Genomic DNA, 17183 nt, shown 5'->3' with positions numbered 1-17183 from the left:
AATAGAAATGCTAGCTAAGTCCAGAAAACCAGAGAAGTTGGCAGCTATCGGATTGCAGACCCCTGAACCTATCAACACAACTAGCAGTAGCCGTGGGGGGCTCCTACGATGCCCTAGGCCCCTCGATCACAGCCGGAGGACTACATAGCCTAAAGACAGAAAGGGAAATCTAAACTGCCCCAGAGCAGACCCCAAAGCAAAAGGCAGCCCCCAACATATAATGACGATGAAGCAAGAAGAAAGAACAAAACACAGACAGAAAGATAGACTGAGCAAAGATGGGGCCCAAGCTAGCTTGGATAGGAAAGGACAGGAAGGCTGCTGTCTGCAATCCGTGAGAAACCCTATGAAAATAAGAGCCAACAAACTGACAGTAAAAAAGGCCCTGAAGACGCTAGGCTTCAAAAAAGGCTATGTCAGTACTCAGGAATATTCTGAAGACAGAGCAACAGGCAAAAGGAGATTCAGCTCACCCCAGCAGGGAATGGCAGAATCCAGAAAAGCAAGGAAAACAAAACACTAATTCAAAAAGGCAAAGCAGAAATCTTAGCTTTAGATGAGCAGGAATCAGATTGGTTTCCTAGAAGTCCACAGAGAAATCACCCGCAGGCCAGAAGGGCGTCGGCAGCCTTATATCCAGTCATTAACTCCACTCAGCCAGTCATCATCATCAGCCCCAGGTGTTTGACAATCAGGCTCACTATCTTTCTTCACCAGAAGAGGGAGTTCCTCGGGCCTAAGTAGTGAAGGGGAAAATTAACTCACAACAATCCCCATTATGTACCTAGGGGCAAAATTGTTTGGTGAATTGGAACGCGTGGGGTTAAAATATCGCCTCACAACATAGCCTTAGATGCTCTCAGGGTCCAGACGTGTGACTGTGCAAAATTTTGTGGCTTTAGCTGCGACGGTGCACATGCCAATCCCGGGCATACACACATACATACATACATACACTTTTCCCCATTATGTACCTAGGGGCAAAATTGTTTGGTGAATTGGAACGTGTGGGGTTAAAATTTCGCCTCACAACATAGCCTTAGATGCTCTCGGGGTCCAGACGTGTGACTGTGCAAAATTTTGTGGCTGTAGCTGCGACGGTGCACATGCCATTCCTGGACATACACACATACATACATACATACACTTTATCCCCATTATGTACCTAGGGGCAAAATTGTTTGGTGAATTGGAATGCACAGGGTTAAAATTTCGCCTCAAAACATAGCCTATGACGCACTCGGGGTCCAGACGTGTGACTGTGCAAAATTTTGTGGCTGTAGCTGCGACGGTGCAGATGCCAATCCCGGACATACACACATACATGCACACACACATTGAGCTTTATATATTAGACTAGCTGAAGAGCCCGGCGTTGCCTGGGCATAGTAACCAACTGTGGTTAGTTATACCAAATTATAATGACTATATTGCACATAAAAACATTTCACATCATATATATTCAACACTACAGATTTGCAACACAAATTAACTAAACGATTACCCAAGTATTGATAGTATTTTATTTTCAACTCATTCAAGAGCCTTTTGATAATCAACATGTGTATCTGTGTATCTAACCCTATCCTGTGTGAACTCTTTATGCATCAAATGGCCAAGTTCTCCAAAAAATATGACATAGTTGTCATGGGAGATTTCAACTATCCAGACATTTGTTGGTAATCTCTCTCAGGCAAAACTAACAGGTCAAGGAAATTCTTATCCTCTCTTGCTGACAACTTTATCTTCCAAAAGGTAGGGGAGAAAACAAGGGGAACTGCTACCTTGGATCTAATCCTTATAAACAGGGAGGAAATGGTTGAGGAGGTAAAAGTGGCTGGGACCCTAGGAGGTAGCGACCATGCTATTTTAGAATTTTGGATAACTAGAGGCGGAAGACCTGTGAAGACTCAGACGTCAAGGTTAGATTTCAGATAGGCAGATTTTAAGGGATTCAGAAAGAGAATTGGAGGGATCCAATGGCTGGATATCCTTAAAGACAAAAATGTCCAGGAAGGATGGGAAATCTTGAAAAATGAAATTCTCAAAGCACAGTCGTTAACAATTCCGAAAAGAGGGAAGAATAGGAAGCATTTAAGGAAACCAGGATGGATGAACACAGAACTTAAGCACATGCTAAAAAGGAAGAAAAAAAATGTTTATAAAATGGAAAGAGGGAGGCATATCTAAAGAAGAATATAATGCTGTCTGCAGAACCTGCAGGGCACAAATCAGATTACTAAAGCTGAAAATGAATTGAGGCTTGCAAGAGATGTCAAAAGCAATAATAAAGGATTTTGGGGATATGTCAAAAGTAAAAGAAAAGTCAAAGATGCTATAGGATTTTTACAGGATGAAAATGATGAAATGGTAAGACAGGAGAAGGCTGAACTTTTAAATTCCTATTTTGCATCTGTTTTCTCTCAGAAAGGAAATGTAACATCAACTGTTCTCCACTGTCCTATTAAGGGAATAGAAGAATCCAGGATATCTATAAACAGAAAGATAGTGAGGAAACACTTAGCTAACCTAAATGAATTCAAGTCTCCAGGTCCAGATGAATTACACCCCAGAGTACTGAAGAAGATAGCAGAAGAAATTTTTGAACCCCTCTCCATAATCTTTGAAAATTCTTGGAGAACAGGAGAAGTGCCAGAAGACTGGAGAAGAGTAAATGTTGTTCCTATCTTCAAAAAGGGGAAGAAGGTGGACCCAGGCAACTATAGGCCGGTGAGTCTGACTTCTATACCAGGAAAGATCTTTGAACAAATTATTAAACAACATGTATGTCAGTACCTGGATAAGAATGAAGTGATTAAACAGAGTCAGCATGGGTTTGTAACTAATAAGTCATGTCAGACTAACTTAATTTCCTTCTATGATAGAATCACTGATTGGGTGGATCAAGGAAATGCTGTAGATATAGTATATCTTGACTTCAGCAAAGCATTTGACAAAGTCTCTCATACAATCCTTATTGAAAAAATGACTAAGTATGGAATGGACAAGGCAAATGTTAGGTGGATTCATAACTGGCTTAGTGATCGGACCCAAAGAGTGATCGTAAATGGCTGCACATCCAGTTGGAAGAATGTCTCAAGTGGGGTACCACAGGGCTCTGTCCTGGGCCCTGTATTGTTCAACATCTTTATCAACGATTTAGATGAAGGAATTGAGGGTAAACTGATTAAATTTGCTGATGACACAAAGCTAGGAGGGATAGCTAATACTAGAGAAGAGAGAGAGAGGATTCAAAAAGATATAAATAAACTGGAGAAGTGGGCAGCAACTAACAGAATGGTTTTTAACAGGGAGAAATGCAAAGTACTACATCTGGGCAATAAAAATGAAAAAAGCATATACAGAATGGGAGGAATAGGGCTAAGTGACAGCACATGTGAAAAAGACTTGGGTATACTAATAGATCACAGACTGAATATGAGTCAACAGTGTGATGCAGCAGCAAAAAAGGCAAATGCAATTCTAGGATGTATTAACAGAAGCATACAGTCTAGATCACGTGAAGTCATTATTTCCCTTTACTCCTCTTTGGTCAGACCTCATCTGGAATATTGTGTCCAGTTTTGGGCACCACATTTTAAAAAAGACATCAACAAACTGGAGCAAGTTCAGAAAAGAGCGACCAGAATGGTGACCGGTCTGCAAACCCTGTCTTATGAGGAAAGGTTGCAGGATTTGGGAATGTTTAGTTTGCAAAAGAGAAGACTGAGAGGAGACTTAATAGCTGTCTACAAATATCTAAAGGGCTGTTACATTGTAGAAGGATCAACTTTATTCTCATTTGCACAAGGAAAGACTAGAAGCAATGGGATGAAACTGAATGGGAGGAGACACAGATTAGATATTAGAAAAAACTTTTTGACAGTTAGAGTGATCAATGAGTGGAACAGGCTGCCACGAGAAGTGGTGAGTTCTCCTTCAATGGAAGTCTTCAAACAGAGGCTGGACAGACATCTGACTGGGATGATTTAGCGAATCCTGCTTTGAGCAGGGGGTTGGACCAGATGGCGCAGGAGGTCCCTTCCAACTCTACGATTCTATCTGCTGAGCTGTGTATCTAATCCTATCGTGTGTTACTGACTGCTCAGCAATGTATCTAATCCTATCCTGTGTGATACTCACTGCTGAGCAGTGTATCTAATTCTATCCTGTTTGATACCGTCTGCTGAGCAGTGTATCTAACCCTATCCTGTGTGATACTGACTGCAGAGCCGTGTATCTAATCCTATTCTGTGTGATACTGTCTGCCGAGCCATGTATCAACTACTATTCTGTGTGATACTGTGTGCTGAGCTGTGTATCTAATCCTATCCTGTGTGATGCTGTCTGCTGAGCCGTGTATCTATTCCTTTCCTGTGTGATACTGACTACTGAGCTATGTATCTAATCCTATCCTGTGTGATACTGACTGCTGAGCCATGTATCTAATCCTATCCTGTGTGATACTGGGCTCCCCCTGCAGTCTGTGTCAGAGGGTGGTCTGTGTTGGCACGGTAATAAATTGTGTTACTTCCAGCTTTACAGAAGGAAGATAACACCATAAAAATGATAAGAATAATAGGCAAAATTGTTTGGTGAACTGGAACGCGTGGGGTTAAAATTTCACCTCACAACATAGCCTATGACGCTCTCGGGGTCCAGATGTGTGACTGTGCAAAATTTTGTGGCTGTAGCTGGACGATGCACATGCCAATCCCGCACATACACACATACATACATACACTTTTTCCCCATTATGTACCTAGGGGCAAAATTGTTTGGTGAATTGGAATGCGTGGGGATAAAATTTCGCCTCACAACATAGCCTATGACGCTCTCGGGGTCCAGACGTGTGACTGTGCAAAATTTTGTGGCTGTAGCTGCGACGCTGCACATGCCAATCCCGGACATACACACATACATACACACACACATTCAGCTTTATATATTAGATGGAAGGCATACTGAACCAGCATGGCTACCACAGCATCTTGCAGCGTCATGCTATTCCATCCAGTTTGCGTTTAGTTGGACCATCATTTATTTTTCAACAGGACAATGACTGGGGTGCTACGCCAGATGACCTGGCCTCCACAGTCACCAGACTTGAACCCAATCGAGATGGTTTGGGGTGAGCTGAACCTCAGAGTGAAGGCAAAAGGGCCAACAAGTGCTAAGCACCTCTGGGAACTCCTTCAAGACTGTTGGAAAACCATTTCCGGTGACTACCTCTTGAAGGTCATCAAGAGAATGCCAAGAGTGTGCAAAGCAGTAATCAAAGCAAAAGGTGGCTACTTTGAAGAACCTAGAATATAAGACATATTTTCAGTTGTTTCACACTTTTTTGTTAATTATATAATTCCACATGTGTTAATTCATAGTTTTGATGCCTTCAGAGTGAATCTACAATTTTCATAGTCATGAAAATAAAGAAAACTCTTCGAATGAGAAGGTGTGTCCAAACTTTTGGTCTGTATTGTATATATATATATATATATATATATATATATATATATACTAGCTGAAGAGCCCGGCGCTGCCCGGGCATAGTAACTAACTGTGATTAGTTATAGCAAATTATAATTATCCGCCATCCCATAGTTTCTTACCCATATACCCATCATACATATCCACGATCCCATAGGCCCGTGCCCATATACCCATCATACATATCCTCCATCCCATAGTCCCATGCCCATATACCCATCATACATATTCTCCATCCCATAGTCCCATGCCCATATACCCATCATACATATCCTCCATCCCATAGTCCCGTGCCCATATACCCATCACACATTCTCCATCCCATAGGCCTGTGCCCATATACCCATCATACATATCCTCCATCCCATAGTCCAGTGCCCATATACCCATCACACATCCTCCATCCCATAGTCCCGTGCCCATATACATATCCGCCATCCCATAGTCCCGTGCCCACATACCCATCACACATCCTCCATCCTATAGGCCCGTGCCCATATACCCATCATACATATCCTCCATCCCATAGTCCCGTGCCCATATACCCATCACACATCCTCCATTCCATAGTCCCGTGCCCATAAACCCATCACACATCCTCCATCCTATAGGCCCGTGCCCATATACCCATCATACATATCCTCCATCCCATAGTCCCGTGCCCATATACATATCCGCCATCCCATAGTCCCGTGCCCATATACCCATCACACATCCTCCATCCCATAGTCCCGTGCCCATATACATATCCGCCATCCCATAGTCCCGTGCCCATATACCCATCACACATCCTCCATCCTATAGGCCCGTGCCCATATACCCATCACACCTATTCGCCATCCCATAGTCGAGTGCCCATATACCCATCACACATCCTTCATCTCATACTCCCATGCCCATATACCCATCATACATATCCTCCATCCCATAGTCCCGTGCCCATATACCCATCACACATCCTCCATTCCATAGTCCCGTGCCCATATACCCATCACACATCCTCCATCCCATAGTCAACCGTTGTGACATCATAATGAGGGGCGGGGCTTGACGCGCACACACTTTTTCCCCAGTATGTAGATGGGGGCAAAATTGTTTGGTGAATTGGAACGCGCAGGGTTAAAATTTCGCCTCACAACATAGCCTAGGACGCTCTCGGGGTCCAGACGTGTGACTGTGCCAAATTTTGTGGTTGGAGCTGCGACGGTGCGGATGCCTATCCCGGACATACACACACACATACACACTTTGAGCTTTATATATTAGATATGTATTGTGGCAGGGCTAAGGGTCGTGTAATCGATGGGAGATATGTGTCTCATAAATGGCTTGTCTCCATAATGTAAGGCATAACAAATATTGCTGTATTATTATTTTTTTGAAGGACCTGTGGTGAGGTCAGTCATGTGACCAGTGAGCTGCTGGGATCGTGGGTGTGGCTACACCCTTATAATGTGGCCTGCTCCTGAACCAGGCAGCTGTATGTGAGGGGGTATACACCTCCTGTGTGCGCTGAGGCTCGCGGACTGAGTCTGAAGGAAAGATATTTGATGTTACTTTGTCTCCTGAACTGAAGGCTCTTTATTTTGGTGATGTGCAGTTTGGTTTATGACGTAATAAACCGCATGAACTTTAAGGAAAGCAAAGAGGCTTATTTCTGTGAGTGAAAAGTGCATCTACTGTGGGATCAAAGACTAGCGTTCCTGCAAGGGCAAGAAGTTGTCGCACCTGAAGGAGTCTGAATACTAATTCCTGAGTTTGAAGTCGAGTGTCAAATCTGAGGTGACAGGGAGACTGTTTCCTGGGGGTGAGGTACGGGATCCAACCTTTTCTTGTGAACCCTTGCCAGCATGAAAATTTTCCTTAACTCTTCACTGTACAACAATCATTGACTGCAACCATTTTAAAGGAAATTCATATTTGTCTCCAAGGTTTCCTATTGGATTCTATATAAAACATTGCTCCTGCATACACAAGGAGTACAATGGAGCAGCAGTGCATACAGGTTATACACCTCTGGATTAAATTTTATATTGTACAAAAAAAAATTCCTATCAAAAATGAAATTACAACCTTATCAGTCATCTGATTTTATTTTTTTATTTTTTAAATCCACATTATTTGTGGATCTTTGTTCCCCAAAGCATTAATTACAGTATGCCATATAGATATCAATAAATATAAAGATGAACAAAACTAGTAATGTGTTTGTATCATTCAGTCTTCATGAAACCTTTGTTATTAATCATTTATCCAATTTCAGCAAACAAACCTCCCTGCTTGAAGGAACGTCAGAAACTGCTCAGTGCTAAACCTTCACCAGCAGTTTTTGTGCCAGAATGTGATGAAAAGGGCAACTATCGACCTCAGCAGTCCCATGTCTACACCTGGTGCGTGGATGAATATGGGGAAGAGGTTTTTGGCTCCAGAAATTTCCCTGGAAAACCTCCAAAACCATGTGAAGCTTCCGGTAAGAATCTACTTTACTCTTCCATCCTCTCCCTGTGCATCGATGTTATTACAGGCAGTGATTACAGATATAACACTACACGGAGTCGCTATAATGATTTATCACTGATACATTGTGACTGTTCAATTGTGCAACGTCATGAAAACCCATTGTTGGGCTCCTTGTCATTGTATGCTGAAGTGATAGAGAAGAAGGTGGATCTAAGCTCGGACTATATCAGCTCTGACGGTCTGAGAAATATATGTTGAAAGTTCAGTATGAAGGTCACCCTACAATATAGTCATGCATATACAGATAATAACACCAATTCTTCTATATTTCTTATCAGGGGAACCAATCTGTATAAAAGAACGTAATAAAGTGCTGAGTGTCACAGAACCTTTACGAGGAGCCTTTCTACCTGACTGTGATGAAAACGGCTACTTTAGTCCATTGCAGTTCCACGGCAGCACCGGACACAGTTGGTGTGTTACCAAAAATGGTGAAGAGATAAAGGGTACAAGAACTGGACCAGGACAGACACCCCCTACATGCGAGGTCCCAGGTGAGGAACTACAGAGTATGTCAGGCATTAGATCAGCTTCCAATCTACCATGTGATTCTGATTAACATTAAGTAAAGCGCATCTGCCACCAGACCAGTGAGCCCTCGCCAATGCATTTCTTAAGTGTTCCCTTAAACTATTTAGACAGTAGAAGCTAAGTGGACCTAATAAATCTGACTTTTCACTGTGAATAGGAGGGAATGTAGAGAGACTCAACTTTGTCATGTTGAAACTTATAATAATAATAATAATACATTTTATTTCTATAGCGCCGACATATTCCGCAGCACTTTACATTTCAGAGGGGATTTGTACAGGCAATAGACATTACAGCATAACAATAATCACATAGGTCATAACAGATACCAAGAGGAATGAGGGCCCTGCTCACAAGCTTACAATCTATGAGGAAAGAGGTAGACACGAAAGGTGGGTGGTAACAGTTGCCCTGATTGTATGGACCAGCCATAAAGTTAAGTGTGTAACAGTACAAACACAGAGGGCTAATGGATGCATAAAGCATGTGGGAACATGATGCGGGGAATCTGGTTATTGTAAAACTTTTGGCTGTGCCACACAGGGATAGATTAGGTTAATGTGTTGAGGCGATAGGCGAGTCTGAATAAATGCGTTTTCAGGGTACGCTTAAAATTGTGGGGATTGGGGACTAATCGTATTGACCTGGGAAGTGCATTCCAAAGAATTGGCGCAGCACGTGTAAAGTCTTGGAGACGGGAGTGGGAGGTTCTGACTATTGAGGATGCTAACCTCAGGCCATCAGCAGAACGGAGGGCACGGGTAGGGTGGTATACTGAAACAAGGGAGGAGATGTAGGGTGGTGCTGAGCTATGGAGGGCTTTGTGGGTGAGGGTAATAAGTTTATACTGAATTCTGAAGTGGATGGGTAGCCAGTGTAATGACTGGCACAAGGTAGAGGCATCGGTGTAACGATTGGTGAGGAATATGATCCTGGCTGCAGCATTCAAGACAGATTGGAGAGGGGAGAGTTTGGTAAGAGGGAGACCGATTAGAAGAGAGTTACAATAGTCGAGACGAGAATGAATAAGAGAAACAGTAAGAGTTTTTGCAGAGTCAAAAGTAAGAAAAGGTCGAATTCTAGAAATGTTTTGAGGTGCAGATGACAAGAGCGAGTCAGTGATCGAATGTGGGGGGCAAAGGAAAGCTCGGAATCAAGTATGACCCCAAGACAGCGGGCCTGTTGCTGGGGAGTAATAGTGGAACCACACAGAGAAATGGCAATGTCGGGTATAGGTACATTAGTAGAGGGAGGAAACACCAGGAGTTCAGTCTTTGACAGGTTCAGTTTCAGATATAGTGAGGACATGATATTAGACACAGCGTTTAGACAATCACCGGTGTTTTCTAGAAAGGCTGGCGTGATGTCAGGAGAAGAAGCGTATAATTGGGTGTCATCAGCATAGAGATGGTACTGGAAACCAAATCTACTGATTGTTTGACCAATAGGGGCAGTGTACAAGGAGAAGAGGAGGGGGCCTAGAACCGATCCTTGAGGAACCCCAACAGTAAGGGGAAGGTGAGAGGAGGAGGAGCCGGCAAAAGATACAGTAAAGGAGCGGTCAGAGAGATAGGAGGAGAACTGTTATGATTGAGTCACCGTAGGAGGCAGACACAAAAATAGAAGCTACGTCCAGAAAACCAGAGAAGTTGGCATCTATCAGATTGCAGACCCCTGAACCTATCAACACAACTAGCAGTAGCCGTGGGGGGTTCCTACGATGCCCTAGACCCCTCGATCACAGCCGGAGCGCTAAATAGCCTAAAGACAGAAAAGGAAATCTAAACTGCCCCAAAGCAGACCCCAAAGTAAAAGGCAGCCCCCAACATATAATGACGGTGAAGCAAGATGAAAAAACACTCACACAGATAGAAAGATAGACTGAGCAAACGATGGGGCCCAAGCTAGCTAAACAGAACAGGAAAGGAAGGTTGCTGTCTGCAATCTGCCAAAACCCTATCAAAGACATAAGCCAACAAGCTGATATGAAAAAGACCCTGAAGCAGCTAGGCTTCAAAAACTAAATCAGCACTCAGGTATTTTCAGAAGACAGAGCTAAAGGAATTCAGCACACCCCAGCAGGGAATGACAGAAATCCAGAAAAACAAAGCAAAACAAAGTCTAAGCACAAATGCAAAAGGCCGAGCAGAAAACTTCGCTTTAGAGGAGCAGGAATTCAGACTGGTCTCCAAGGATCCCACAGAGAAATCACCCGCAGGGCAGAAGGGCGTCGGCAGCCTTATATCCAGTCAGTAACTCCACTCAGCCAGTCATCATCATCAGACTCAGGTGTTTGATAATCAGGCTCACTACCTTTCTTTACCAGAAGAGGGAGTTCTTCGGGCCTCAGTAGTGAAGGGGAAAATGAACTCACAACAGAGAACCATGAGAGAACGGTGTCCTTGAGGCCAATGGAACGGAGCATAGTGAGGAGGAGCTGATGATCCACAGTGTCGAATGCTGCAGAGAGATCCAAGAGAATTAGCATGGAGTAATGACCATTTGATTTAGCTGTTAGTAGATCATTAGAGACTTTAGTGAGGGCAGTTTCAGTGGAGTGTAAAGAGCGGAAACCGGATTGGAGAGGGTCGAGAAGAGAGTTATCAAAGAGATAGCGGATAATACGGGAGTGGACCAGGCGTTCCAGGAGTTTAGAGATGAAGGGAAGATTAGAGACAGGTCTATAGTTAGCGGCACAGTTTTGGTCGAGGGATGGTTTTTTAAGTAGTGGATGTATGATGGCATGCTTAAATGAGGAGGGAAAAATACCAGAAGAGAGAGAGAGGTTAAATATTTTAGTTAGGTGAGGGGTGACAGCAGGGGAAAGGGACTGGAGGAGATGCGACGGAAATGGGTCACTGGGGAAAGTGGTTGGGCGAAAAGATGCAAGGAGCCTGCTTACTTCTTCTTCTGTGACTGGTTCAAAATCAGAGAGTGAGCTAGATGCAGTGGGGGAGGGAGGACAGTGCATGGTATGAGGTGATTGGGAGATAATTTCCTGTCGAATCTGGTCAATTTTTTCTTTGAAGTAATTGGCCAGATCGTCAGCTCGGAGCTCCGTGGTTGGGGCCTGTACTCTTGGGTTGAGTAGAGAATGAAAAGTGTCAAAGAGATGTTTCGGGTTATTGGACAGTGAGGTGATGAGGGTGTTGAAATAGGCTTGTTTGGAGAGGTGAAGGGCAGTGTTGTATGTTCTAAGCATAAACTTATAATGGATGAAATCTTCATGTAGATTGGATTTTCTCCACAGACGTTCGGCGCACCTGGAGCACCGCTGCAGGAAACATGTTTGCACCGTGTGCCAGGGTTGTCGCCGTCTGCGTTGTGGTGTTCTATTTATAGGGGGTGCAAATTCATCCAGGGCACTTTGAAGTGTTTCATTGTAATGCTTCAATGCAGAATCAGGACATGAGAGGGAGGAGATAGGGGCCATTGAAGACTGCAAGTTCTTCATAAGTTTCTGGGTGTTAATGGCCTGTATGTTTCTATAAGTATGGAGAGTGGGGGTGACCTGAGCGGCCTGGCAGTTCTTGATAGAGAATGAAAGAAGATTGTGGTCAGAGATTGGGAGAGGGGAGTTTGCAAAATCATCCACTGCACAAAGCCGAGAGAAGACCAAGTCGAGGGAGTTTCCGTCTTCATGCGTTGGAGAATTAGTAAGCTGTGAAAGTCCAAATGAGGAGGTTAGAGATAAAAGGTGAGTAGCAGATGGTGAGAGGGGAAGAGCAATGGGGATGTTGAAATCTCCCATGATGAGGGTAGGGATGTCACAGGAGAGAAAATGTGGAAGCCAAGTGGCAAGTGAAAGCCAACTTATACATTTTTATTTAAAGGGAATCTGTCAGTAGGATCACCCCTCCTAAACTGTCTATATAGACATGTAGGTCATAGGAATCTGAATAAAATGATACCTTGATATTTGCAATCCAATGTCTTATTCTAGAGAAATCCACAATTACTTATACTTAAAGGAACTTTTAAGATCCAAGGGCCAAACGTTGATCTGCATGAGAATATATCTCCAAAGCTTATTGTATATGAGAGGAGGAATTACTACTGTGAGACATGGAGCTAACACAGAGCAGTAGAACTGAACTTTATCTCAATACAAACACAATTGCTTTAGCTCTCACAGCTCTGCTGTATTACAGCCTGGTCTGTCTGTGAGAAGGAAGCTGAAACACTGATAGAATCCTGCAAATGTGTCAGGTTAAATCACACACAGCTCTGCAGTGAGATCAGGAAATCAGAGAGAAACCATATCTCACACAGGTAACAACCCTTTCATTTGCAAAAAAATCTGGAGGCAGATTCTCTGTCACTGAACTTTATGTTGTACTGTTCCTTTGTTATTCCTTCTTACAATTGTGGTGCAGTGACCACTCTGACAGCTAGGGGGCGCTGTTATGATTGGGTCGCCACGGAGGAGAGCAGGCCCAGGATAAGCCACAGAAAACCAGAGAGGTTGGTAACTAAGCGGATTGCAGACCCCTGATCCTATCCACACAACTAGCAGTAGCCGTGGAGCGTACCTACGATGATCCTAGACGCCTCGGCACAGCCGGAGAGCTAACTAAGCCTAAAGCAAGAAAGGGGAAATCTAAACTGCCCCAGAGCAGACCCCAAAGGAATAGCTAGCCCCCAAACATATATTGTCGGTGAGACAAGATGGAAACACAAACGCAGGCAGGAAAATAGACTGAGCAAATGATGGGGCCCACACTGACTAGACAGGACAGGAAAGGAAAGACACTGTCTGCAATCACGCAAAAAAACCTGCAAAAAGTCCAACACATCTGATGCACAAAAACACTGAAGTCGCACGACTTCGACCCCCACTATATCAGCACTCTGGTATATTCTGAAAGCAGAGCAAAAAGAGGCCAATCTAACAGGGGACAAAACAAACTGGCACAAGCAGTAACATATGGGCGGTGATTCAGCACAGCCCCTGCCGGAGCTGGCTGACCTGCACAAAACAGAGATAGACAAAACCAGATAAAATGCAAACAGAATAGCAAATGAACCACTTAGCTGAACATGCAGGGACAGAGCTGGAGACATCAGACCTCAGGAGGCACAGGAAGAAAATCACCAGCCGGGATAGAGGGAGTCGGCTGTCTTAAATCCCAATCTGAAACCCCAGATCTCCAATCGTCATCCTCATTATCAGGTGGCAAGCCTCTGTCAATCATATCAGCTCCATTACCTCCAGTAACCACCAGAGGGAGAACAGAAAGAGGACTCGCAAACCCCTCTGTCAATCTGACCAGCTCCACTACCTTCAGTAATAACCAGAGGGAGGCCAGAAAGCGAATTCATAACATGGCGCTGTATGGGTCATGCACATTGTGGCAATAGAGATAGGATGAGCGGCAGGATGCTAAATGACCGTTATGTATCCCAAGGTGGGTGGCCTTGGGATGAAGGCTTGATCATGTGTTGATCAGCAGAGGTATTGCTGATGTTCTGTTACAGTGTGTCAGGGAAGCCTTCAGGTGGCTGGTGAGATGGGTGGTACCAGCCACCTACAAACCCACTCAGGAGTGTGTGTCTAAACGCCCATAGTAAAGCCTATGTGTGTATGGTTGTAGGGCCTGCAATGAGGTCAGCCATGTGATCCGGTGGGCGTGGCTATGGACCATATAAGGTGACCACGGTACGTCACATGTGTGAGTAACTGGATCTGATTGGAGCACGTGTGGAAGGTCCCGGAGGCCGACGTGCTAGAGGGTCTGCTGCCCTCCTGAACAGCACATGCTGAGGCCGTGGACCTGGTGAGGCCTGTGTATATTGGCCTGATTTATGTGGGTCAGTCTCCAGGAAGGAATGGACGTCCTGAATGAGAAAGCAGCTAAGAAGGTAACCCGGACAGGGTGAGCTAACTGTGTTTAGGCGAGAGCCTGCGTACTGGACATAACACAGCCTGTGTGACCACAGGGTTAACAGAGCGGAGCTCTGTCATGAACGTTATGCTGTTTTGATATGAAAAGCCTGTTGCTGTTTATGGTTTATGCTGCCTAATAAACCACATGGACTGATTTATGTTGAGAAACCCGTGCCGGACCTGGTTAATCGGCTGCCTAGCGAGTTTCCCCAACCTAAGTAACAAGGGCTACCTTCCACAATGCATAACCAATTTGGCAAATGGGTGTAACTCATTGTTCATAGTGTCCTGAGTGGGTCATGTCCTAATGGGACCCATGGGGAATCTGGGTTCTGAAGGTCACAACTCTTTATTGATCACAGGTCCTCCTTGTAGCCCGTTTGACTATTACCTTGAATTGGTGTGGATTCACTGTCATTCAGATATTACTCGCAGCCCAGATAATGAGCTGACAATAGTCGCCAGCAGTGGTCAGCCTTTGCCACAAGTGGAGTATAAGGAGGTGACCATCAAGGTGGGGCGAATAGAATTAAAAGCAAGAGGAAGAAAAAAAAAAAAAATTGATCCAGCTGGAGACGGAGGCGGCTGCAATTAACAAAGCTTTATTGGACAACTTAAAAATATGTTGGTTCTGAGCTATCTTCCTTGTGCTGGAGAGATTGTGGACACCAAGGGAACCTCTACCATATTTTCTGGGGTTGTTCAAAAATCAAAAACCTCTGGCTTCAAGTCACACAGCACATTAACCTCATTGCTAAGGACTTCATAATTACACCCAAAAGAGCACTTCTTTCTTTAGACATGGAACAATTTGATGATTCGGTAAGACACATTATCATACACATCCTCTTAGTGACCAAGACCATGTTAGCACAATGGTGGAAGAAAGCAGAGGTTCCCAAGTTTTCAGACATACTTGACAAGATAGGCCAACACAGCGATTTAGAACGCAGATTTGCAATTAACAACAATCACATTCACAAATACTCAAAAAAATGGAAGACCTGGAACAACAAATTTCATATCAACTAGACTTAACAAGAGGCACTATATTTTGAAGTTTAAACCTGGGCGCTTTAGTACTGGGAGCTGTATCTCCTTCCAAGAATGTTACCCCATAATAAGGATTGTCGATTTTTTTTTTATTTTATGTTGTTATTCGATATGTTATGCTATGCCTGTTTGTGGGTTCTCTAGTTTTTAAATTTTTTTGCCGTACCTGTACAAGGTTGTTTATTCCCCACTCCCTTCCCTCCCTTCCTACCTTCCTTTCCCTACCCTGTTTATTTCCAAAAAAACCAATAAAATTATTTGAAAACAAAAAAACAAAAAAAAAAAATATGTTGGTTCTAAAAAATTTCTTATAGCAAACACCAAGCACACCAGTGAGGAGGATCAACGCGTTTCAACTAAAAAATAGTCTTAGTCATGATCTACCTGCTAATACATTGAGAAACTATATATAGAGTGCACATGACATTGATTGGACAGACAATTAAAAATGCAAAAAAGCATATACAGTGGGGAAAAAAAGTATTTAGTCAGTCAGCAATAGTGCAAGTTCCACCACTTAAAAAGATGAGAGGCGTCTGTAATTTACATCATAGGTAGACCTCAACTATGGGAGACAAACTGAGAAAAAAAAATCCAGAAAATCACATTGTCTGTTTTTTTTCATTTTATTTGCATATTATGGTGGAAAATAAGTATTTGGTCAGAAACAAAATTTCATCTCAGTACTTTGTGATATATCCTTTGTTGGCAATGACAGAGGTCAAACGTTTTCTGTAAGTTTTCACAAGGTTGCCACACACTGTTGTTGGTATGTTGGCCCATTCCTCCATGCAGATCTCCTCTAGAGCAGTGATGTTTTTGGCTTTTCGCTTGGCAACACGGACTTTCAACTCCCTCCAAAGGTTTTCTATAGGGTTGAGATCTGGAGACTGGCTAGGCCACTCCAGGACCTTGAAATGCTTCTTACGAAGCCACTCCTTCATTGCCCAGGCGGTGTGCTTTGGATCATTGTCATGTTGAAAGACCCAGCCACGTTTCATCTTCAATGCCCTTGCTGATGGAAGGAGGTTTGCACTCAAAATCTCACGATACATGGCCCCATTCATTCTTTCATGTACCCGGATCAGTCGTCCTGGCCCCTTTGCAGAGAAACAGCCCCAAAGCATGATGTTTCCACCACCATGCTTTACAGTAGGTATGGTGTTTGATGGATGCAACTCAGTATTCTTTTTCCTCCAAACACGACAAGTTGTGTTTCTACCAAACAGTTCCAGTTTGGTTTCATCAGACCATAGGATATTCTCCCAAAACTCCTCTAGATCATCCAAATGCTCTCTAGCAAACTTCAGACGGGCCCAGACATGTACAGGCTTAAGCAGTGGGACACGTCTGGCACTGCAGGATCTGAGTCAATGGTGGCGTAGTGTGTTACTTATGGTAGGCCTTGTTACATTGGTCCCAGCTCTCTGCAGTTCATTCACTAGGTCCCCCCGCGTGGTTCTGGGATTTTTGCTCACCGTTCTTGTGATCATTCTGACCCCACGGGGTGGGATTTTGCGTGGAGCACCAGATCGAGGGAGATTATCAGTGGTCTTGTATGTCTTCCATTTTCTAATTATTGCTCCCACAGTTGATTTCTTCACTCCAAGCTGGTTGGCTATTGCAGATTCAGTCTTCCCAGCCTGGTGCAGGGCTACAATTTTGTTTCTGGTGTCCTTTGACAGCTCTTTGGTCTTCACCATAG

At 43.8% G+C, this 17183-nt stretch overlaps 1 protein-coding gene across 1 annotated transcript in view; it reads left to right on the top strand.

Annotated features, from left to right (window-relative positions):
• Positions 1-17183, top strand: part of LOC141091158 (saxiphilin-like) — a 244216-nt gene that overhangs the window by 56090 nt on the left and 170943 nt on the right. Inside the window, exons 5-6 of the mRNA XM_073576562.1 lie at positions 7751-7957; positions 8286-8501. Of these exons, the coding sequence (XP_073432663.1) occupies positions 7751-7957; positions 8286-8501 (423 nt within the window). The remainder of the gene's footprint in view (positions 1-7750; positions 7958-8285; positions 8502-17183) is intronic.

This window comes from Dendrobates tinctorius, unplaced genomic scaffold (genome assembly GCF_039654945.1).
Source record: "Dendrobates tinctorius isolate UK_male_01 unplaced genomic scaffold, ASM3965494v1 ptg000049l, whole genome shotgun sequence".
Lineage (NCBI taxonomy): Eukaryota > Metazoa > Chordata > Amphibia > Anura > Dendrobatidae > Dendrobates > Dendrobates tinctorius.
The sequence above is the reverse complement of the archived record's forward strand: the minus strand, read 5'-3'. Positions and strand labels throughout refer to the sequence as shown.